This window comes from Eptatretus burgeri, chromosome 2 (assembly GCF_056783735.1).
Source record: "Eptatretus burgeri isolate ZD-2024b chromosome 2, Ebu_testis_v1, whole genome shotgun sequence".
Classification (NCBI taxonomy): Eukaryota; Metazoa; Chordata; class Myxini; order Myxiniformes; family Myxinidae; genus Eptatretus; species Eptatretus burgeri.
Window position 1 is genome coordinate 141,934,405 of NC_140962.1, and position 25,709 is coordinate 141,960,113.

General features: G+C 45.9%; 1 protein-coding gene across 1 annotated transcript in view; it reads left to right on the plus strand.

Moving 5' to 3' along the window:
- The window catches only part of LOC147033367 (uncharacterized), a 118,018-nt gene extending 104,280 nt beyond the window's left edge, over window positions 1-13,738 (plus strand). Inside the window, exons 13-15 of the mRNA XM_085851457.1 lie at window positions 8,683-8,708; window positions 9,137-9,264; window positions 13,052-13,738. Coding sequence (XP_085707583.1) covers window positions 8,683-8,708; window positions 9,137-9,264; window positions 13,052-13,584 — 687 coding nt within the window. The 3' untranslated portion in view covers window positions 13,585-13,738. The remainder of the gene's footprint in view (window positions 1-8,682; window positions 8,709-9,136; window positions 9,265-13,051) is intronic.
- The last annotated feature ends 11,971 nt before the right edge of the window (window positions 13,739-25,709 follow it).

Sequence of the window (25,709 nt, forward strand, 5' to 3'; positions counted from 1 at the left end):
ACGTGTTCCCAGCGGTTTTGGGAATTAGTATATAAAATGGTGTTCATAAAAGGGGAACCCAACATTGTTTTCCAGTCCTTTTTGAGTCGATGTCCATGTCAGCAGTAACAGTATCAGTATCAGTATCAGTATTAGTATTAGTATTAGTAGTAGTTTGTTCATGTTGGCAGTAGTAGGTGAGTGTGAGGGGGAGGGTGTGGGTTATGATGGATCGTCCTTGCGTTTAACGATTTAACGATTTAAATGATAAACTCAACGATTTAAATGGCTGCATCTCCACTATTGAAAGTAGACGCTTGCGCTCAACAATTGGATTTTTTTTTACACTCAACGACTTTTAAACGGTACCACTCAGCTAGTTTCATTGTTTACAATGAACGATTTAAATTGCTGTCACTCGCCTTTGTTTTTTGACGCTGGCGCTCGGAAATTTTAATCGTTTCTATTGAACGTGCTAAATCGCTCAAACCACACTATTGAAAGTAGATGCTTGCGCTCAACAATTGGATTTTTTTACACTCAACGACTTTTAAACGGTACCACTCAGCTATTTTCATTGTTTACAATGAACGATTTAAATTGCTGTCACTCGCCTTTGTTTTTTGACGCTGGGGTTTGGAAATTTGAAGCGTTTCTTCTGAACGTGTTAAAACGCTCAAACTCGACTATTTTAAATAGACGCTGCCGATGGACAATTGGAATCATAGCCAAGCTAGACATCGAAGTGTGAACATCCTCGTCATGCCGAAGAAAAGTTTGAAGAATGCTGCAAATAAGTGTCCTGGCCGTGGCCGTGGACGCTGACGCAAGGACGATCCATTATACCGACGTCTTTCAGCCTATGAGTAACTTAAAAGTAACGTCTGTCGATGTGTGGCAACGATCGCGTAACGTGCCAACAACACGTTAATCATAGGTTAGAAATAAGTTTCGGGTACGCTAAACATTCCCTCGGCGTGTCTCAACTTATGATTAACTTACAAGTAGCATGTGTTGACGTCTGTCAACGATCGCAGACTGTGCATAAAACTTGTGGCCAGTGTAGCGGAACGTGTGAGTCATACGCCGGCATACGTCGTGAAATTTCAAGCATGAAAAAATTTGAGGACAACCAAAAATTACAACGTTTAAAGCCAACGTACAATGACGTATGGCAGTGTTTTTCAGCGTGCTCTCAATGTTATCAAAACTTACCCATAACGTATTCAACGTGTGCCAGCGTTTTAGAAAAAAAATTCAAAAATCGGCATACGTTGGCTAAAACGTCAAGGTGTGACCGGGCCTTAACTAATCCATTCCACAGGCCCCATGAGGACTTATCCCTGCCCCATGGAGCCGGTCTAGCTAAACTAACCCATCCCCCTCACTTGTGGTATCCTGTGCCCTGGCAAGGGGGTCTTCCACCCCTTGCCTGGGAATCCTGTTCACCCGAAGCGAGGCTTGCTTTTTTTTTTAATTGCGCAGCACCAGCGTGGCAACTCGCTACCTGGGCACCTTTTGCATGACGTCATGGCCGCTGTTCGTGCTTCTCGTACCTCGTCCCTCTTGGACGGCACCATCCGGTAGGGATTCACCCTCCTGCCGGATTCCAACCATACACGCAGCCATTACGCCACTCTGCGCATTCAAAACAACCCTCGCGTTTGAGAGGTTCCCCACACGAACACATGTGCTTTGCCCGTTAGAGCTTCACACACACCCGAGTGGAGAACCCATCCGGTCCAAATCCGTTGTCCAGCCTCGCTTTTGTCCGCCGCGGGATCGGCAACATTCACCGCGGGCGTTTCCGGACCGGATTTCACTCCCGCAGGCGCGCACGTGGCGGTCTCGTTTGAAGCACGGCCCAGACCTCGCGCTTGCCGTTGGGTAAACCCGGCGCGGTCCCCAATGCAACTACGGCCGCTACTCGGCCTTTGTCCTTCACCTGTCGCCGTCGTCGTCTCCATTCAGCACACGCACTCCCACGTGTCACGTCTCTCACACAACATTCCATGACACTCACACTCGGAGACGCGGCTGCGTGCTCCCGCATGCCGACCGTCATCTCCCTTGCATACTGCTCTCTCACACACACGGTCTCTCTTGCACTCGGCCGTTCACTCTCGCACAAGATTTCACTTGCACAGGGGGTCTCACTCACACCATGCGTGCTGGAAAGCACGCATCTCCGCACACTCGCAAACACGCACACATGCACAACCACACTGGGGATTGGTGCCACCACAAAGGGTTCCGGGGTCTCCAAACCCCCCAAGCTCGGCGTGCACCCGTCCACAGCACTCGCCCCCTCTAACTCGCTTGATACGACCGAACCCACCTGGTCGCGATCAGCTTCAAGGGAGCATAGCGTCTCCCTCCGTTCCTGAAGGAGGCTATCCACCTGCTCGTACCGGGTCGCAAAACAGTCCGCCAGCTCGCCCCCATTGTCCTCCACAACCTCCATGTGTGTGTGCTCGTCTTTAACCCCGTCTTTATCGTGCAGTCTCTCCCCTACCGTTTCCATCTCCCGCGTCTCTGTTATTTCATTTATTCTTTCCGTCGTCACCTCGTGTCTCGTCTCACACGTTTCGGTTCCCCCATTTAATTTTTTCCCTCTGTGTCACTGTCACTTTCTCAGTCACCTTTTCGAGTCTTGCCCAACGCGTCTCCAGAATTAATTTGTCCTCCCTCGCTTCCATCGCGGGCCGGACAGCCGTTGCACTCCCTCCCAGCTCATTCGCTCCAACACGTGGCGCCGCCATTTTGCACACCGTTGTCCGCACTTCGTTGCACGAAAATGCCATTATGCCCGCCTGCAGGCTTTGCACATCGCTCCTGAATGCCTTCGTGTGCGCATCCATGCAATCCATCAAATCGTGCGCATTTTTTTTTCATTTCTGCCAGCAAAATTGTTACGAGCTGGCTCGTGTCAAGTGGCCCTGTGGCATTAATAGCAGCCCGCTCCGTGTTGCGCTGAGGTGCGATTGCGCCGCCATTGTGCGACTCCGTTTGCCGGCAAAGTCCGTGCTCAGTATATGGGGTTGAGCTCCCCCATGGATTACAATTACAAAAGGAACCGTCCCGGGCCATGGATTCCACATGAGAACACATTCCTAATACCCCCGGTACCCGTTCGCCTTGAAAAGCCATCTTATTTCGTGGAATTAATTTTTTTTTGCTCGTAATTTGGGGAACACAGAGGGTCGCTTCACTCACCCCTGATCCGGTTCCGTGAATTTAGTTGGAGGCGGGATGGATTTGAATCCCACTCCCAGACACCAGTGTTACGAATTCTGGCCCGCCTGGCGTGCGTCACCCCGCGCGTCCACCAATCGGGGGCGAGCCGCCCCACCCCGCCTCCGTCACACTCTTCGGAGAATCAGGTGGGAAAAATCTGTGCGCCCATCGGAACTCCTCTGGTTTCCTTTTGCGTTTGACGGTTTTCAACGCGGCTTGTTGTTTGTGTGGAGGTTTGTTCAAAATAACAATAGAAAAAGAAAAACGGCTATCTCAAAGAGTCGCAGCCCGGTGAACATGAAGAACCCCCTTTAAATAATGGTGGGGACCTATATGCACATAAACTGAGCGTCATAACTGATCGGAGGACCCTTTATGGTGTATTGCGAATTTCCACAGCCGTAACAATATGTTAGGCTACTAGTGTGCCAAATTTGGTGCTTTCCTCACAAAATGCACAATTGTTATGCTGTATTTAGCTAAGTTGCCCCATTGCAAGGGGAGATGCAGTCATCATTGATGGCTCAGCACTTATCACTGAACAACAAAATTTTTTTACTGGAGATGTGTAAAGTGATTTAGACTAATTTGGGTACGCTGATTTCAAAAATCATAACCGTTTTGCTGTATCACGTCAGGATTTTCAGTCACAGAAATATTCCCATTGCCTAGAAGTCAGGATTTCAATGAAATTTACAAAAATTCATTTATTCATTTATTTCATCATGAATGCTTCAAAATTATAGAAATTACAGAAAAACTCCACTAGAATGGAATTAAAAATGCTTTAGGCATTTGGCTTTGCGTTTGTGCTGCTCTGTGTCAGTTTCACGATGCAGGAACCAGCAGAAATCGCCCATCATGTTCGGGTTGTGCCGCCCTTGGTAACGCGTCTCCATGAGTGAAATCTCTTGGTGGAATCGCTCGCCGTGCTCGTCCGAGACTGCTCCCAAGTTGTCAGGGAAGAAGTTCAGGTGCTGGTGTAGGAAATGGATTTTCAGGGACATCCTGGAGCCAAGTTTCCTGAAGGACTCCAGCAGCTGCTGCACTATTTCTTCATAGTTGTCCGCGCGCTCGTTCCCCAAGAAGTTGTCCGTCACAGCTTTGAAGCTCCTCCACGCTGCCAGCTCTTTGGGGTTTAGAGTTGTCGGAAAAGTTTCGTCCTTCATAATCTGTCGGATTTGCGGTCCAACAAAGACACCAGCCTTGATCTTGGCCTCCGACAAGGTGTTGCCAAACTTTTCCTTGAGGTATAAAAACCCACGCCCATTCAGATCCATTGCCCGTACAAAACTTTTCATCAAGCCGAGCTTTATGTGGAGTGGTGGAAGGAAAACCTTGGCTGGGTCGACAAGGGCGACATGCTTCACGTTGTGTCGACCAGGTACATGCTCTTTTCGCTCTTCCCAATCTTTCTTCGTCCAGTGATTCTTGTCGTCTCTGCTATCCCAGAGACAAAGGAAGCACATGTATTTCGTGTAGCCTGACTGCAGCCCTAACAACAGCGCCACCACTTTCAAGTCTCCGCAGATGTGCCAGTTGAAGTCATTGTACTTGATGGAATCAAGCAGCTGCCGCATAGTCTCATAGGTCTCTGTCATGCCGAACGCGTGAGCCAGTGGGACTGATGGTTTCTCGTTGCCATTGTGGAGCAAAACAGCCTTCAAGCTGTTCTTCTCCGAGTCGATGAAGAGGCGCCAGTCTGCAGGATCGTGATCACACCCAAGTTCTTTCAACAGACCGTTGATGTCACTGCAGAATGTCATCGTGTCTTCCATCTCAAAGAACTCAGCCATGTCTCTGTGACGTGCTCTGAACAAGGATATCTTGGTGTTAGGTTCAAGTAGATTCCACTGCTGCAGCCTTGATCCAAGCAGCTCTGCCTTCGCCTTTGACAGCGAGAGATCTCTTACAAGATCATTTAAGTCTCCCTGGTTCAGAAGGTGTGATTCTTGAGTGTCGGGTTCAAAAGGTTCATCATCACCATCCTCTTCACCACTGCTTACAGCTATGTTCTGATCAGCTGGAGGTGTTGGAACGGGGTTCTCGTCATCATGAGGCACAGGTTTACGAGCAGAGACGCAGTCAGCGTACTTGATGTGACCTTTAGTCTTCTTGTTGAAGCCGGCGATGCTTGTGCAGCAGAAATAACAATCATCATGATGATTCTGCGGCTCACGCCATATCATGGGCACTGCAAATGGCATGCTCGCGCGCTTGCCCACCAACCACTGAGTCAAGGTTGTGTGACAGCTTGTGCAGCAGATGTGTGGTGCCCAGCTCTGTTCTTGGTCCCCCACCTTACACCCGAAGTAGTGAAAGTAGGCGGCCTTCATTTTCACTGCTGTAGATATACTTCGCTGTTGATCTTTTTTGGTATACCGACCACAGACATAACAGAAGTTGTCAGGATGATTGGTACAGGAACGCCTACTCATCTTTATCTGAAAGAAAGAAATATAACACAAGTTAACAACAATTGTACGAAATAGACATGTTAAAGACATATGTAAATTTCATTGAAATCCTGACTTCGAGGCAATGGGAATATTTCTGTTCCTGAAAATCCTGACGTGATACAGCAAAACGGTTATGATTTTTGAAATCAGCGTACCCAAATTAGTCTTAATCACTTTACACATCTCCAGCAAAAAAATTTTTTTGAAATTTGTTGTTCAGTGTTATCAATGCCCTACCTCCACGCACTTCAAAGATATTTGATGACTATGCTAAAGAAGACATCATCCCAAAGGTGGAATCCTATTGTGCCAGGTACGAGAGGTGGACGTAGTGTTTGATGTGTACAAGAAGTCAAGTCTGAAGTCCGAGGCAAGGTCGAAAAGGAGGCAAGGAATCGGAAGAAGAGTGACAGGAACCAATAAGACCCCAAGTAACTGGAGAAGCTTTCTTCGAGATGACAGCAAGAAGACTGAGCTGTTTCACTTCCTTGCGGAAAAGATGTGTGAAGCACAGACGACAAGCACAGTCATTGTCACAAAAGGAGAAGATGCCATTAGCAGCACAAGGAAGTCACTGGATGCTGTGTCTCCATGTTGTCATGAAGAAGCTGACACTCAAATATTTGTACACGCCAGGGATGCAACGACGGATGGTAGCAAGTCCATTATCATTAAAGCTAATGACACGGACGTACTAGTCATAGCAATGTCTGCACTGCCATCCTTACAGGAACTCGGTCTTGAGAACATGTGGATTGCCTTTGGCCAAGGAGCCAAGGTGCGATGGATTCCAGTCCATGAGGTAGTTTCTGCAATAGGGCCTGAGAAAGCTCGAGGGATCCCACACTTCCATGCGTTCACTGGATGTGACGTCATGTCTGCCTTCCGTGGTAAAGGGAAGAAAACTGCATGGCAGACTTGGAACGTCTTTGATGATGTTTCTGAAACATTCAACAATCTCAGCCAGCATCCAACATTGATTCGTGATCTTGAATTTTTTGAAGTTTTTTTTTTTTTCCTTCAAATTTTTCAAAATTTGGATTTTCAAATGGCCAATCAGACAGATTTGATTAGAATCCCCTGGAGAACAAATGTGCCAAATTTGATGCTTGTATCATCATTTGCACGATTCCTCTCAAAAATTGCTGTTATCTGCCCCACTACAAGTACTGCAAAACTGGAGGTTCTTTGAAGCAACAAGGAGATTTGTGTTCTGCAATGTTCAAGTTTATAATTCAATATAAATGAAATAAAGATTGTAAAGGTCAAAAAATATAAAATAAATTAATTCCAGAAGTTTATCGCCGTTGACGTAGTGGTTATTACACCACCCTATCTAACACGTTAGATTAGTTATTCGTGCCTGTTGTTTGTATCTTTTTTTGGCCTCGCCTAAAAATAGTAAGTTTCCTGTTTGGAATGATTTTCAATTTTGCTTGACTACCAGGAAGGAGACGGAGTGAACAAATTATCTCACTTTCTGTGCATGTGCCATCAGGACAAATTCAGAGCCAAAGTTCTGCTAAATGGCAGGTTTGTTTTCCGATCCATGATCCGATTCGTATTCAAAATATAACATTCAATTTTAATTAAGTTTTACCTTGATCATAAACTGATGCTTGTGGACGGACGGACAAGAGTGAACCAATTTCTTAACCCTGAATTTTGCTTCGCGTGTGTGGGGCAATGATCAAGTGAACAGAGCAGAGAGAGGATGAGCAAGAGCAACAGAGCAGGTTTGTTGGACACATTCTCTGATGCCTGTCGCCGAATCGGAGTCTCGGCTTACCAGAAACATCTCAACTTTAAGTGGGAAAGATGTAGTATCCAGGAGCAGTTGGGTACGAGAGTGCAAGGTAGGTGTTAAGAATGGTGGAGGGGGAGTATACACCAGAGACTGACTTGACAAGGCCCTGCTTGGTCTTTGAAGGAGACAGGTTTGAAAGTTCAGCCTTGAAGTTGGCCAGATGTTTCCTGGCTTTCCCGAGAGTGGACAACCACTTGGGTTTTGTGGAAGAGAAGGCAACTTGTTTCAGAGCAACTGCCTCACCACGGGATTCTGTGTACCATGGGTGAGAGGGATAGGTATGATAACTGCAAATGAGATGCCTTAAACCTGTCCATAAGGGAAAGCTGGCTTGTGTGGAAGGATCCCCAGTTAGTATTAATATCAGGAGACGTGAAAGTCAAGGACCAGTCTTGACAACAGCGGGCAGCCTGTAGTCCCTGAACTGCATGAGTGAACTGCCAAATTCTACGAAAGTGAAGTAGCTCTCTGACAATAACCTGATAGATGTTAACTCTCATCAGTACATGATCAGATGCACCTGTTGGGGCAGAAGAGGAGTAGGAGACATTACAAGGAAAATTCATCATCGCCATGTCCAGAAGGGAAGAACGTGACATTGGGAGAAATCCGGGTCGGAAAGTTCACCAATTGGGTGAGGCCCAAGAAATCACAGAAGTCCTTTGCTGCCATGCTATGGCTGGTTGAAAGGGCACCAACACCCAGCCAATTAGCATGGTGACAGTTGAAATCGCTGCATATGAGGATTTTGCTGCTTCTGCATCCCACTCCACCCCTCTCCTCCTCCTCAGTATCCTGCCACCTCTCCCATTGCATCCCACCTCTTCTCCATTTCCACAGTGTCCCACGCCTCTTCTCTCTCTCTCTCTCTCTCTCTCTCTCTCTCTCTGTCTCTCTCACTCTCACTCTCTGTCTCTCTCACTCTCACTCTCTGTCTCTCTCACTCTCACTCTCTATCCCTCTCTATCCCTCTCTATCCCTCTCTATCCCTCTCTATCCCTCTCTATCCCTCTCTATCCCTCTCTATCCCTCTCTATCCCTCTCTATCCTTCTCTATCCCTCTCTATCTCTCTCTCTCTCTCCCCCCCTCCCATTTTATTGTTTTTTTTTATGATTCGTTGTTTCATTTTTACTTTTATGAAATGAAACATGACATGATTCAGAAATTTTGAGTTTTCCCTTTGTTTTCTCGCTTGTCAGGGTTACATGGATCGCGTGAAAAAAAGGTAGGTGTCCATCACATATCTGGCACTTCATGTTTTCACTCCTTTTAAAAATCATCAGATATTTGAATGTTTTCTCCTTCCCCCCCCCCCAAAATATAATTCAATAATGATGTCCCACCAAATCCCTGAATGATGATTTGATGTCATTGTGAGCGCACCAGACAGTGATGTCATCGTTGGGCCTTGAAAATAAATAAATAAATAAACGTCGATCAAGTGCATCCATCCTTTTTGTCCATTTCTCCATCAGACATCGATGCAAAAATGCATCCTTTCAATTCCGCATTTCCACCACAGTTTTGTGGGAAGCTTGTATTTGAGAAGTAAAAAAAACAACTTTTGTTTATAAACGTTTTCTCCTTCAATCATTTCCTGCCCTTCCTTAAGTGATGTTTTTGGGGTTTTATTGCTTGGTTTTCCTTGCCCAGGCTCAAGTCGGTGTCAAAATTTCAATCCGTAAAGATGGCATCATTCTCAATGCTGGACATCTATCAGGAGGAGAAGAATCTGGACTTGCTTATCAAACTCAACAAGCACATTTTGAAGGAGATACACAGTGAGTAACACAAACAGAAAATCTTCTATCCTTTTGAGGCGTGTGCGTGCGTGTGCGTGCGTGTTTAATATTGCATTTATGGCCCTCCCCACAAACGTGAATTGCATCAGGTTATGTTTTCACCCTTGTTTGTCTGCCTTTGAACAGGATATCTCAAAAAGTTGTGGATGGATTCGGGCAAAATTTGTGCACAGGTTGGGTGTGTGACTAAGAATAATTGATTACATTTCGGTGAAGATCCGAATACGATCCGGATTCAACAATTTTTTTTAAGTGCTCCTTCACCATTGAGATATCGGGCCTAAACGATATATGGCATGATATATGGTGTTTCATGATATATACGATATATGGTGTTTCAAAAAGTTGTGGCTTCTTTGTCTCTGTCCAATTTGTCCAACTTTTTTTTTTTTTTTTTTGCTCTTTGGGTTTTATTTGGGATACCTTATCCAGCTTGCTGTCTTTGTGTTTGCACACAAATTTAATTCTGTCGTCTGTTGAACTTTTCGCATAAGCCTACTCGGCCAATTCTACAGTTGTCACTTTCGTGCACTCGGTGGAGTTCCAACAGGCCGTTGCCGCCTCCTCATCTCGGTAGGTACATTCTCAGAATGCGTTGGTTTTTGTCGAACATTTTTGACTTTGTGGATAGTGAGGAGTTTACTTGTTTTGATATCTCGTTTCTTGATTTCCGCTTGTGGCCAGTTTGTATCGGAACACTGGTAACTGCAAGTTGTTTTATGACCGATTTTGTTTCTTGAGGAGAGGCCCTTTTCTATTCAATGCATTCTGATGTATTTGTGTGATGTTCTGTTGTTCAGTTCCTGTATTGTTGCATTTAATTCGATTATTATGTCGTCCGTTTGTGTTGATTCACCCCGTACGAATGCGCACTCGGCACACTTATCTCGGCCAAACTCCATTTGAATGTCATCGGAGTACCGTTTCACTAATTTCACTCGTTCTAATTTTTCGTTATTTTCTGCAAAGAGTTTTAGATCATCCATGTGCAGTAGATGTGTGTCACCTTCCCTTTCTCTTTGGGAATTCTCGTATTGGATGTTAGGGTGTATCCGTGTCCTTGCTTATTAAAACGAGGTGGCGAAAGAGGAGGGGGTGAAAGGCTGCCTCACTGGAAGATCTCTCGACGTATCTTCACCCCTGGTATTTTGATCTTTCCCTCGGAGTGCTGTAATATCAACGTGGTATTTCAGAACTCGATTGCTTTCTCAATCGGTTTGATTGTTTGGGGGTTGATCTTTTATACTAGCATGCATTTTGTCATTCACGAATGTGGAACAGAATGTTCTGCCTCCAGGCCTCCTTTTTGTGTTCGCTGATGGTACATCATTTCCACATAAATACTCTGTATAGTGTGCGTGTAAGTGCCATGTGTGTTAAATGGTTTAATAATTTGCTGGTCAAATCAATGTAAGTAAATAATCAACATGCACTATCATAGCAAATGGATGCAGGGATGGACCGGAACAACAATAATTATTCAAAGAAAGGTGTGGCGGTTGGTTTCCCATGATAATTTATTTGTGACGTCCCCAACTTGTTTGCATGCTCTGTGACATACCATACATACATCCTTTTGCATTTTTATTACTCGTTTCTGTACTTGTTTACATTTTTGCTCACCAACTTTATTTAATGTCCGCCACACTTCAATGTCGACAACAAACGGTGCGTGCGTGTCTGCCCGCCCGCTCGCTTCACGGACCGAATAAAGTTCCTGCACTCTTCACGCGCCGTTACGCCTGCAATGATTGTTGTATTTTTGCGATTATAACTGATGTACGTCTCGCAACAATAGTCGTCGGACTGTCCGAAATATTCCATCGTTAAGCACACCCGTCTGTGAAGTGGTTTGCTGTTAACCGCTGTCAAATTGTCCGCAACATTGTTGGATGGATCCTACCCCTCTCCTCTCTTTATTTTCATTTCACGTTTATTGATTTCCGCTTACCTGCATAGAACGAGGTGGCCTCTCGCTCGAGGAGAGTACCTACTGTTAACCATTTAAATGTGATTAGCCCTCGGGCAATTGTCACGGCGGGCCTGCCCTCACCAGGCTGATTGACGAGCTGATGTCCCACCCACCCCTTCGTTTCCCTAAGTCCCAAGCATAGGTATGCAGCTAACCTTTGAAATGCTTATTTTGTGGAATCCTATGAAGTTGTGAAAATTTTGAGTTATCATCGACCTTCCCACTGCAAAATACAGTAGATTTGTCTTTGAACCAATTTTGAGTTTGGCTGCTTGAAAATAAGAAGAATTACAAACAGACTCTTATGGGACAGTCAGTTTTGTAGCTCAGCGATGCTGTCCAAGAGTTTCATGAATGTTGTTGGATGTGAAATCCTCCACAGCTGACTGGTAGGTACTTTTGGGTTTATGAGTTTGCACCTGTTTATATTTGAAGATTTCTGTTATATTAAACCTATGGATTGTCTGTGCCATCATCATCATCCTCCTCCTCCTCCATGTGCAGCACAAGGCTGCGAGCAGCAGCATCGGCTGGTGGCGCGGCTATGCCGCTGATGCACTGCCCCGATTACCAGTGCACTGTTATTCATTTTGCTGACCTCGGAAGGATGACAGGCTGAGTCAACCCTGCCTGGTGTTCATTCAACAGCCCAACAAGGGCTTGAACTCAGGACCCCAGGATCTTAAGCCAGCCACCTTAACCATTAAGCCAACACCAGGCCTGTCCATGCCATCCCCACAAAGGAAGTCTCCCAACTTCTTGATTCTACTTAGGGTTAGTTTGTTTTTTGTTTTTTTTCAAGAGAAAATAATAAGATACCCTTTAAGTGTACATTTAAGTATGTCCAATGAAGGGATATCACGGACAGGAAGAGGAAGATTGTTCGAGAGTTTTGTGGCGGCAATAGACAGAGCTCAAACGCCGCAGCGAATGTGAGTGTGGGTGTACTGTGGATGATGAATGTTGTTTGATGTAAAAGGCAAACACTTCCAGCGTGAGGATCTCTTTTTAGACCTGAATGTGCAAGTCTGTTCCGAGCCCTGCAGGTGTGAAGCAAGATGTTTAAGTGGACAAATCATTTGCTTATCGGGAGCTAACCCCCTTCACAAGGTGTTACCTGTTAATGTTTCTTCTCTCTCTCTCTCTCTCTCTCACCAGAGGAGAGATTGAGGTGAAAATATATTTAGTTCTTTTATCGAATAAATAAGATTCATCGGATGTCTGTCTGTGTGTCTGTCTGTCTGTTTGTTCGTGTTTTTTTTTTTTTACAAAGACCGCTGGGCCGACAACCACCAAATTTGGCACACAGACCAAGTCCGACCCAGGGGTTGTCCTGCGTGTATTTTCATCCACAACCACAGCCTTTAAAGATCCCGAAGAACCATAAGACCCTTTTTTTTTTACATGCTTGAGATATTATAATACATGCTTGGGAGAGAAGACCCTTAAGACCATTGAATTCCCCAAACACAATTAAGACACTTTAAAAACCCCGAATATCCCTGAGACTCTTGAAGACCCCGAAGACATTTTAAGACCTCAATGACCCCTTTACTCACTGGTGTTCTAGCTCTCCCACCCCTACCCCGACCCCGTCGGTTCTGCCCCCGATCCACCTGCCCCATTTTCAGCCCTGCCAGCTCTCCTGCTCCTCCCACCTCTCAGTACACTCCATCCGGGCAACACTGCTCCTAGGTTATAAAAAAAGGTTTTAATTTGAGTTTCACATTGTAGAATAAATGTGTTTCTGTCCATTTGTCCAACAAAGTTCGTGACCCCATCTCGTGTCCGCAGATGGAGGGACCCCGAGTTTGGACTCAAACTCTGCAAATCCATGGATCATGATCTCCCAGGACCTCAAAATGGCCACTCGAACTCGGACCAAACAAAAGTACCCGCAACACCCTGATCGGTTTGATGTTTATCCACAAGTTCTTTCCTCTGAGGGTTTCTCCACAGGCTGTCACTACTGGGAAGTCGATGTGAGTTTGAGTCGTTATTGCAGAATAGGAGTCTCTTCAAACTCGATGGGGAGGAAAGGAGGGGGGAAAGAGTGTTGGTTGGGAGAGAATACAGAGTCTTGGTGTTTACAGAAGTACGATAACCAATACTCAGCATGGCACAACAACGAACGGACCCTCCTAACTGTGCCGGGGAATCCTGAACGGTTTGGGTTCTTGTTGGATTGTGAAGAGGGAGAGCTGAGATGTTTCGTGGACTCACAGGTCCTGCACGTGTTTCGGGGAAACTTCACGGACCACGTTAAACCTGCTGTTGGCATTTATAACTTTGTCGGTAATTCCGTGCGGTTTTGCTCGTCTTCATGATTTCGTTCATTCCATTCTGTTCATGATGAGACGTACAAAGGGAAAGTCATTTTGGGTTAAAATCATTATAAAAAAAAAAAAAATCATGTGCTTGTGCATGACATGTGATTACTGATTCATGTTTATATTTTAATAAAGTTTATCAATCAAACAAGTTTTGTTTATCTTATTTGAAGTGAAGTGAATTCAACCACTCCCATGGACAAAAGGATTATTTTTCCTTTTTGAATAACGATTTGAGTTTCATGAAAATAAATAATTTAACTGTCATTGATCGTTCCGTAAGTTTAATATCTAGATGCGAGTTTGTGTTGTTCTGAGAACTTGTTGATTAAATCTCAATCTATCATCCAAGAAAATTTAACATTTTATTTTATAATTAACAACTAGTTACAAACTTGTGTTGGTCATAAACTAATTAACCCGGATCTCTGCGCCTCTCCATTTGATTGATGTTCCTCTGTGATGAGCCGCTGATTCTCATCTTATTTTTCACAGCATGTTTATCATTCCCACCTGAGCACTGAACTCACAATGCTGGGATCCCAGATTCATCGCGTGTTCATTTTCCGAAGGTAGTGATGGGTAGCACACTTGATTGACTGAAATGAGGAGGATGAGAACAGACAGATTAATCCAAGGATTCATCATCCTCCACGAAACATATAAAAACCGATCACAATGAATATTAGACATAGACCTATTTGGATATTTATGAATTTCATAATTCAAGTCAAGTAGAATGCAGAACAACAATAGCGAGAACTGCTTTGCAATACATGTCCCCCCGACCGGTCAAATGAAGAAGAAGGATCCCTATAACCCACCATGTTTGGGTCGATTTGGCAAATTAAAAGGAAAAGCAATTTTAATTTACCAATATATTTTGTAGATTTGAAACCATTAAAGGTGACTGGGATAACAAACCCGAGATAAAAATTAGTTTGCTTTTAACGCACGCTCGAACCGATACCGGAATGAAAATGAAGAAGAAGAAGAACCTTTATCACTACCGTGTTTCATTTGTTTTTTCGGCTTTGCCTATTTCATATTAACAAAAAATAAAGGGACCACTGGTCCTGTAGCTTATCTGGGCCCTGTCCTAATGTTGTAACCCAAATTTGGTAGCATTCTGACTGGTGCGTCTGGAGAAGAAGATTTTTGAAGGGACTTACTCAGTCCGCCATTTTGACCGATTTAAAGTCAAGTGACCGGAACGAGCTTTGCAATCACCGTTACCAGTCAAGATCGGAACGTTGCTGTAAAATTTCAGCCAAATCGGCCCAGCGGTTTAGCCAGAGAAGTCAAAATGGGAGACTGACGGTGTATAATGGCAATACCTGATGTGGAATATGAATTCCAGACAAGCTAATAGCCCGATGTACATACATGAAGCAAAAACGTGTGTGGCTTATGTGTAAATATAATGCATCATGTCCTTGGGGACTTTTGGGTTATCTGAATCTTTTGTGTCTTCTGGGTCCTCGAGGACTTTTGGGTCTTCTGGGTCCCGTGATTCTTCACCATTGAGAAACAGGGCTAAACCAATAGATAGCACGATATGTCAAAAATTGTGGACGGATTTGGATGAAACTTGGTGGACAGATTGGGTGTGGGACGAGGAAGAATTGATTCTATTTTGGTGAAGATCCGGATCCGGATACGAGAATAATTTAATTTTAAAAGTAATTCTTCACCATTGAGAGACCACTTCACCTTCACCAAAAATGATATAGTCCTGTATAACATGATATTTCAAAAATGTATTGGGCCCGATATGTTCTCGTGGATCAGGCATTACATGGCGGAGGTATGCGCTCCGCCGAGTGCTCTTCCAGTTGCACCTGCTTTCACTCCCTGCCTGCCCTCTGCCTGATATCCACCTACCTTCTTGCATCTATCTTCTACACCATAATGTATGTGCCACATTTCATGACACTCCCCCCAGTTTCCAAACTTTTCCGTGATACAACTGTTTTATGCTGAAGTCTCTGCTTTGTGTACAATATCATCAAAAAATCATCTGCTTACCGAAGGTATTCTTACCTAACATTACTTTCGGTAACCCTCTTGTTCACTCGCTGAACACATCCATCACCACCACAAATACAAAAAATAGGAAGATACCCTTAATGGAGGAATTGAGAAGGCATTGATTTGTCCTGAATAAGAGCTCAGTTATTACATGTGCTAATTTTTGCATAGTTGTGAAACTTAAATATTTGTCCTCATGCGCAGCTCCATTTGAAGCCGCTTTTGTCTTGGCAGAAGCCAGTTTTCACATTATTGCTTCTGTCCCTTTTTGTAATAGCAATCCCAGCAGACACTCCAATCACAATTCCTGGGACCGGTCCAAGTACATGTGGTATCCAAGGCAAACTCCATACATGGCTGACTGACTTCCTCCACTCTCGCAGCCATTGTGTGGCTTTCAACAGGAACCATTCATCTTTTCTGCCTGTTCAGGCTGCAGTGCCCCCAAGGCAGTGTTCTCGGCTCAGTAATATTCCTGATCTTTTTATATCTATATATATTGTAACGAATTCGCGCCCGCCGGCGTGCGATCAGCCGCTTCTAACTAATAGCAATCGCGTCGCCCACCGCAGCGTACAATTCAGTCGTGACCCTCCGTGGAACTACCGCCAGGAGCTAGTCACGGGTGGGTCTTTCGAGCACACCACAATCGTGCCAATTGGCCATTGAAGTCGAGGTACGGTCGCCCGGTCAACTACCCGCGCAGGATAGGGTTGTTCGCCAAACTCGACCTACCGAAGTACCTGCGCGGGTAGTTGACCGGGTGACCGTACCTCGATGCAGGTCGGCTTGGGACACGAACCGCTTAAGCGGTCCGTTCCGTTCTGCAGTGATAACCGAGCGGGTATTGTCGCCGACCTCGCCGGATCCGATTCTATTTAACAGGTGTCTAAAACCCAGCTATTTATTTGTTCCGCGATTCAAGATGGCACTTTCAATGGGGAAAGAGACGACGAACGGGATACATTTCACACAAGGACATTTATTGTACAACACGTAAGCAGGCAAATAGGAACAACAGGCAAGCACGTACACAGGCAAATAGAAACAAAAGCAAGGGCAAGCACTACGACCGAATATAATTAATAAATGCACAGTCACTTTAAGCAGTTTCTACTTTACAAGACACGGCGCCACAAGATCCATACAAAACCCCGAAAAGAAAATGGTGACTTCCCTTTGGGCCGTCAAGTCCTCCTCCCACAACCGTCGGCATGGTCGTGCCTGGCCCCGACTCCTCTCGCGGTCTGCGAGCTCTCTCCGGCACTCCTCGCCCAAACGCGCAGGTCCGCCACACCACCGGCGCTGCCGTGTCTCCCGTCCGTGTCTCCCGTCCGTGCCTCCATTGACAGGCCGCCCACCAAACTGCGAGCACAGGACCAGAACGAGCCAAGACCCAGCCTCCACAGCTGCCAGAGCAGACGAGCGCAGAGGAAGAGCCAGCGAGGAAGAAGAAATGCGAAGCCAGGACCAGGACGAGAGAAGAGGGAGTGAGATCCACGAGGAAGGAAAAGAAGAAGAAGAACGCACCCTACGCGCGTCCGCCCTTTATGGAGCGGGGCTCCGCCCTTTGCTCCGCCCCGTTCTCGGCTCCACCTCTCTTCAAGGCGTTTCCAGAAAGCTCTCGAAGGGGGGCGTGCCCCCACTCCGACCGCCTCACGCCGTGCATCCACCAATCGGGAGCGAGCTGCCCCACCCTCCCCTTCACACCAAGCGTGGTGGGGGGGATTCAGGCGGAAGCATCAGGCGGGGAAATTAGGCGAGAAAACCCCACAGGCGTTGTTGGTTTTCTTCTCCACGCGCCGTACGCCCGCGTTCTCGGACCCTTTCCAACGCGGAAAGGGTCGTAGCGTTATCCATGGAAAACAGCGTTCGGAGTGCGGGAAGTGGCGAAGGTGGTGCTGTTTGTTGTAGGTTTGATCCAAAATAACGATAGAACAGAAAAACGGCGATCTCAAAGGATCGCAGCCCGGTGAACATGGAAATTCCCTGTAAACAACGGTGGGGAAATCTAACTACACACATACTTATCGTCATAACTGATCTAAGGACCCTTTATGGTGTATTGCGAATTTCCACAGCCGCAACAATATATATATATATATATATATATATATATATATATATATATATATATATATATATATATATATATATATATATATTGTTGTGGTTACCAGATTCGCAAACCACCATTCAGGTCCCTTAGGTGAGGTATCTCGGTAAGTACATGTGTAGTTAGGCCCGAACCCGTTGTCTAGTGGGAATACATGTCATTTATGCGAGCTGCGACTCTTCAGGATAGCCGTTTTTCTTTTACTATCTTTATTTTGGACCAACCGCCATGATTACCATCACAACCACAACAACAACCACCAACCACAACGCCGCTTCACCACAACCGCCACGACCTTTACCGTCACAACTCGCCACCATCGCATCACCGTCATCTCGCGCCACTCATGGGCACCGATGCTGGACTCGTGTAGGGCGCACGTTGAACAGCGTGTACAAAACCACGGATTTTGTGCTTCAAAAACGGATCAAAAACGACACACGCCCACTTTTTGCCGTCCAATCGGTGAGCGAGGGGCGGGTGGCCCCGCCCCAGGGCGATCGATATATGCAAATTTGTGGATCAAAAGCCTTCACGCCCACTTTTTCTCGGGCCAATGGGGAGCGAGGTGAAAGGTCAAAGGGAGGGGTCAAAGGCGAAGTTACGGGGGGATAAAAGGACGGTGTTCGTCAGTCAGAGGAGAGTCGCAAACGAGAACGAAAGAAGTCTGGAGCCCGAAGCCTGCAGTGGCTGGAGAAGCTGAAGAGAGTCGGACGAGGGGGTGCTCGCGTCGGTGCCAGGAGCTGCACGCCCGAGGGAGGCCGGCAGCGCGACCTGGCCGAGGTGGAGACGCACACCAGGGATAATAAAGATCCTCTATACCCCGAGCATCAGCAACCCCCTCCTGTTTCCCCCCGCGCTGAGATAGTGCGACCAAGGGGGCCCCGTTCCCACCCCCTGCCAGGCACTGTCCATGAGGCCCGCGGGTTGCGGGGCCATCGCCGCTCCGCGTCTCATCACCAGACGGGTAGGCCCGACCCGGTCTCGGCCTCAGGCCTACCTCATTCTTGGGGGATTTCTTTTCCTTGGTTTTGGGTATGTGTTGTCGGCGCCGTCTGTGAAGTAGAATTGTATAAGTGTTGCCGTGTGCTCGGTAGTCGGTATTAGCTCTGCACTGTGTTTTCACTTTTATGTTTGCTTTTTGTGTAAATGGAATTGTGTTTTCTTTTTTTGTGTGCATTTGGTGGAATTGTATTTGTGTGCTTCCCGTGTGCCGCGAATAAATGTGCTTTATTGTTGAACTGTTCTCCCGCTTCGCTTCGTCTTTTCCCCCATTGAACCCTCATCTTGCTTCACGTAAAGGGTTGGTCGTGGGCTGAGTACGCCCGATAATTAATCGAACCGTCGAGGTCGACGATAACACCGCTCGGTTATTCTGATAGTACGGAACGGGTCGCTTAAGTGGCCCGTGTCCGAAGTCGACCTGCGGCGAGGTGCGATCGCCCGGTCTACCCTCCGCGTGGGTACTTAGGTAGTTCGAATTTGGCGAGCAACCCTATCCCACGCGGGGGCTGATTGGCTCGATCGCGGTGAGACCGAAAGGTCCACCCGTGACTGGTTCCCGGCGTTAGTCCGAGAGGGTCACGACTGGATTATCCGTCCGGTGGGCGACGTGCCGCGATTCGAGTTACGTGGCCGTCGCACGCCGGCGGGCGCGAAATCCGCAACAATATATATATACACACACACACACACACACACACACACACACACACACACACACACACACACACACACACACACACACACACACACACACACACACACACACACACGCTGTCAAGGCTCGTATAAGACCGAACACACAGAATGTATAACAAGGGGAGCAGGAGACAGGAGGGATGGGAGAGAGAAGCAGAAAACAGTGGGGAATAGACACATGAGATCTGTACAAGGGAGCGGGATGGGGTAGGGCACACGGGGTAAACAAGATGTTGTTTTTTTGTATACCTTGTCGAGGCTCGTATGAGAGCTAAAGGCCCGGTCACACCTTGACGTTTTAGCCAGCGATGGCAACGTGTTAAAATTTATGTAAAACGCTGGCTTACGTTGAACTTTTGATGGTTTTTTTTAAAGATTCGGACGTATTCATAGCGACTTGGTCTTATGTATAACGCATTGGTAACTACACAGAACGTTTCGTTGTGTTATAGATAACTTATACCAACGAATGCTGAACCTGTTGTCGGCCTACACAACCGATGCCCAACGATAGTCTAACTCAGGCATAGCGCGTTGCACGCATCGCCGACGATGTCGTGGCGTAGCCTATTAAAAGGCTGACGCACAACGATTCAAATCATAACTGCCGTAGAAATGGAAGGGTCAAAATCGCGGTCACACCTTGGCGATCTTGCCAGCGTATGCCGACCTAAGAAAAAGTGTGTCTAAAACGTTGGGGCACGTCGAATACGGTATGGGTAAGTTTGGTATGCGCGAGTAGAACGCTAAATACGCTATCATAAGTCGTAGTAAGTAGAGTACGTCAAGAAATTTTGAACATGTTCAAAATTTTACGACGTACTCGGCGTATGACACACGTTCGCATGCGATGAGGATAAGTTTTACACACGATATGTGGACGCTTACACACGTCCACAAAGGCTACTTATAAGCTACTCATAAGTCGAAACACGTCGCGGTAATGTCTTTTTTACGCGAAACTTATTTCTAACTTATGTTTGACGTGCTTTGAACCAATTCTTTACGTAGTCCCAACACACATCGACGTATGTAGACGTATTCCAATGACGTCTTCCGGTCGACAAAAAAAATAAATGAATGTGTTCCGAGCTTACAACTGCCATATAAAGACGTGTTCCCAGCGGTTTTGGGAATTGGTATATAAAAATGGTGTTCATAAAAGGGGAACCCAACAGTGTTTTTGAGTTCCTTTTTGAGTCGATGTCCATGTCAACAGTATCAGTATCAGTATCAGTATTAGTATTAGTAGTAGTTTGTTCATGTTGGCAGTAGTAGGTGGGTGTGAGGGGGAGGGTGTGGGTTATGATGGATCGTCCTTGCGTCCGCGTGTCCACGGGTAGGTTCATAGGCTGCCACTCAACGATTTAAATGGCTGCATCTCCACTATTGAAAGTAGACGCTTGTGCTCAACAATTTGAATTTTTTTTACACTCAACGACTTTTAAACGGTACCACTCAGCTAGTTTCATTGTTTACAATGAACGATTTAAATTGCAGTCACTCGCCTTTGTTTTTTTTTTGTTTTTTGTTTTTTTGACACTGGGGTTTGGAAATTTGAAGCGTTTCTTCTGAACGTGTTAAAACGCTCAAACTCGACTATTTTAAATAGACGCTGCCGATGGACAATTGGAATCATAGCCAAGCTAGACATCGAAGTGTGAACATCCTCGTCATGCCGAAGAAAAGTTTGAAGAATGCTGCAAATAAGTGTCCTGGCCGTGGCCGTGGACGCTGACGCAAGGACGATCCATTATACCGACGTCTTTCAGCCTATGAGTAACTTAAAAGTAACGTCTGTCGACGTGTGGCAACGATCGCGTAACGTGCCAACAACACGTTAATCATAGGTTAGAAATAAGTTTCGGGTACGCTAAACATTACCTCGGCGTGTCTCAACTTATGATTAACTTACAAGTAGCATGTGTTGACGTCTGTCAACGATCGCAGACCGTGCCTACAACTTGTGGCCAGCGTAGCGGAACGTGTGAGTCATACGCCGGCATACGTCGTGAAATTTCAAGCATGAAAAAATTTGAGGACAACCGAAAAGTACAACGTTTAAAGCCAACGTACAACGACGTATGGCAACGTACTACGACGTATGCCAGCGTGCTCTCAATGTTATCAAAACTTACCCATAACGTATTCAACGTGTGCCAGCGTTTTAGAAAAAAAATTCAAAAATCGGCATACGTTGGCTAAAACGTCAAGGTGTGACCGGGCCTTAACACACAACGCACAGCAAGGGAGGCATGAGACAAGAGTGGTGGGAGTGGGAAGGACAAAACTGGGGAACAGAGACATGAGATCTGTGGAAGGGAGAGGGATGGGGCAGGGAACACGTCGTGTACACTATGGATATTACAGGGACTTTCAGGAAGGTAAGCAGGGAATTTGAAGGAGGTGGGTTTGGGGTGGATTAACGGGGGTAGAAAAGATCATAGTTTTGGATTGGGGAAGATTGTGGTGAACAGCTGTTTTGAAGACTTGGAGGGAAGAATGGGATTGAAGAGTGTGGGAGTTTATTCCAAAGGCGGGAAAAAAAGAGGAATGAAAGTGAGCAGTGATTCTTGAATTCGGCAGTTTCACCAGTGGGGGATTGCTGGCAGACCTTGAGCACCCTATAGAAATATGGGCAGGACAGACAGACAGTGCGGGGTGAGGCCAGAAAGCAGATGGTGGAAGACAGAAAGACCACTGACTTGCCTGTGGTGAGATGGTGAAAGACCCAAAGACTCAGCCTCATCGTGTGAGATACCAATGATAATAAATGCTTTGGTTTCCATAGCGTGAAACCGAGAAAGGTGAGAGGCGAGAGCACCTGCCCAGAGGGGAGAGCAGGACTCGATCAGGCTCCGGATGAAAGCTTTGTACATGGTGAGGAGCTCAGGTGTGCCATGGAAGGACTTTGCATGACGGAGGATGCCCAATCGGCGACTGGCTTAAGAGGCCAGCTTGGAGATGTGGCTTTCCCAGGAAAATCATGGCAGATAGTGAGGCCCAAAAGTTTGAATGAAAAGACTTCTTCAAGAGGATTGTTGAGAAAGTAGATTGGGGAGGGGGGGCGATGTGCGTGGGGGGGGGGGATTCAGATGCTCCTTTCGGAGAGACATAGTGATAGTGTGAGATTTATGAGGATTGAAAGACATCTCTCTGCCTCTGGAAATCCCCTTTATCTATTTGATGAAGGCTCTACCCCTCTGCCATGACATCTCTTATCCTTCAGACAGGCAGACTGCAGCCTCTTTCTCTTTGGACATTGATAAAATCACAAGCTGGTCAAACACTTGGAATGTGTCTTTCAATGCAAACAAATCTCATACTCACTCTCTCTGAAAAACCATCTGGCAAAACCCTCCTATGTACTTTCTGAACAATCCTCTTTGGGAAGTTGTCATTCTAACTCCTGGATCTCACTCCACCATGAGCTTTCTTGGGCAAACCACGTTCAAAGTTGGCCTCCAAAGCCAGCTGCCAACTGGGCATCCTCCATCATGCAAAGTCCTTCCTTGGCACTCCTGAACTCCAATCCAGCAACAAGGACTTCATCTACAGCTTTACGGAGTACTGCTCTCCCTTCTGTGCTGGCTCTCCTGCCTCACACCTTGCTCAGCTTGATGCCTGAAAACCAAGGCCTTCAAGATAATTGGAATCTCCCGTGCTGAAACTGATTCTATGGGCTTATTAATTTCCCATCGCAGGCAGGACGGTGATCTCTGTCTTCTACCATCTCCTTTCTGGTCTTGCACCTCAGCTCCCTCTCTGCGTTGTCCCCTGGCCCCTCCCCCCCCCCAGCCCCTGTTCTCCCAGGTTTCTACAGGGCACACATGGTCCACCATCAACCCATCACCATCAACAATGGATTGTCTTCATTCATATACAGGATATCCACAATTTACTGTTCCAAATTCAAACTGTGATTAAAAAATGAATGAAATGGAACATCATGATGTGGTATGATGCTTGTGAACGAACATTTTTCAAAGTTTTATTGACAAGATTTATTAAGGTCATCATATAGCATTCTTCACCATTTACCATCATCTGGCCTCAGAGCCGTATGTGGAGCCTGTGCTCAGGGCCTCCACAAAATGGGGGCCTCCACATTTTTGTGAAAATAAATACCAACAATTTACATCCAATTTTAAAAACTGTTTTTTTAACGAAATCAGGAATTTTGTCAAAAACAAAACAAAAAGTTATAAAACGCATGTTGACTGCATGTTCGCGTTAACAAAAATATCTAAGCTCTGCGGAGGATGCATGGATTTCAGGTTACTTTACAGGCGGAAAACCTGATCAAGTACTGGCGAAGCGTCTTGAAATGCGCTAAAAGTGTTATCAGGTTTATCACAGAGTGCGGGCTCATGTTAAGAGGCAACGATCAGATTATTAGGTCATCAGCAAATGAGAACTACCTTAGGATGATGGAACGACTGGCAGAGTTTGACCCATTCCAACCTGAACACTGGAAGTGGGCATACAAACTATGTCGTCCACAATTTGTGAAGACTTCATGAACCTCATGGGAAAACAAGTCAAGGATGAAATTGTTTCGCAGCTCAAGAAATCAACATCTTACTTGCAATATTACTGTTGGCATCGACATACTTATGTGCTCCAAGGCCTCCACATACCGAAATACACCCTGTCTGGTCTCTATAAACCAGGCAACACTGCTCTTTATTGTGGGGACGCTATTTGCAGTAAATGTGACATCACGTGTCACAAGCGACAACGAAAAACGAAAGAGGCAAATAAAACTATGAGAAATTTTATGTATGTATGTACACGACTGGTCAGGAGTTCAAGAACCCCCATTTTTCCAGTTTTTACTGAAATTTAAGCAGTTTAATGTTTCAATATACTCTGAAATTAAAGCATAGAACAAATAAAAAAGAAATCATGGAATCGTTTTGTTCCACAAAATTTAATCGAAATTTTTGACTCATCAAAGCAGCCATCTTTTGCAGATATAACAGCCGAACATACTCGTGGTATTCTTTCTACAATGGGAATCAAATATTGTTCGGAAAGTTCTTCCCAACACTGTTGCAGAAGTTCCCACAAATGTGTTGCACTTGTAGGTTGCTTTGCTTTCACCCTTCTGTCCAGTTCATCCCAAACCAGCTCGATGGGGTTTAAGTCTGGAGACTGTGCTGGCCATTCTATGATTTGAAGCCTACTGTCTTGTTCTTTTCTTCGAAGGTAGTTCTGACATAGCCTGGAGGTGTGTTTTGGGTCGTTATCTTGCTGTAGGATGAACCCCTGACCAACTCGGCATAGACCAGAGGGTATTGCATGGCGCTGCAAAATGCTGTGGTGGCCCTTTTGGTTCAGGGTGCCAGTCACTCTGTGCAAGTCGCCGACTCTGGATCCAGCAAAAGAGCCCCAGCTCATCAAGCTTCCTCCTCCATGTTTGACAGTTGGTGTCACACACTGAGGAACCATCTTTTCACCCACTCGACGGCGTACAAAAACCCTGCATGATGAACCGAAGATTTCAAATTTTGATTCATCGGTCCATAAGACCTTCTTCCAGTTTTCAGTAGTCCACTGGCGGTGCTTCATGGCCCAGGCAAGCCTCTTTTTCTTATTTTGCCATCTTAGCAATGGCTTTCTTACTGCCACTCGACCTTTCAAACCTGCAGCTCGGAGTCTTCTCTTCACAGTTGAAACAGAGACTTCCTCACTTCGACCAGTGTTAAGCTGTGCTTGAAGCTGCTGTCCTGTGAGCCGCCTATCACGCAAGCTGTTGACTCAGAAACTTGTCTTCTGATTGTGTTGTAGCTTTGGGTCTTCTAGACCTCTTCCTGTCAGAGTTTCCTCCAGTTTCCAAGTGCCTTTTGATGGTGTAGGAAACTACACTCACTGACACCTTGGCTCCTTTGCAATTTCTCAAAAGGAAAGACGTACGCTTTTGAGGGTTATAATGGTCTGTCTGTCTTCCTTTGTTCTCGCCATTATGAGAGCAATATACTACTTCCTGCAGTGCAATATTGTCCAAATAATGCTTCAGAGAGTGTAGCAACACAGTCTGTTCCAACACTGCTTTTATAGAGACAGAGGGTTTGTAACTATAAATCAACAAAAGTTGGGACACCTGTAGGAATTGTTTGCATCAACTTTCAAAGCTTAATTTACTTCCATTGCTGCAGAACAGCAGCAGTTGCTAACCCATTACTTGTTCCCTTTTAACAACTTTGAAATTTGCATTATTTTTCAGTTTTTGGTAACCTAAACTTTTTTTTAACCTCTGGCAGTTTACCGC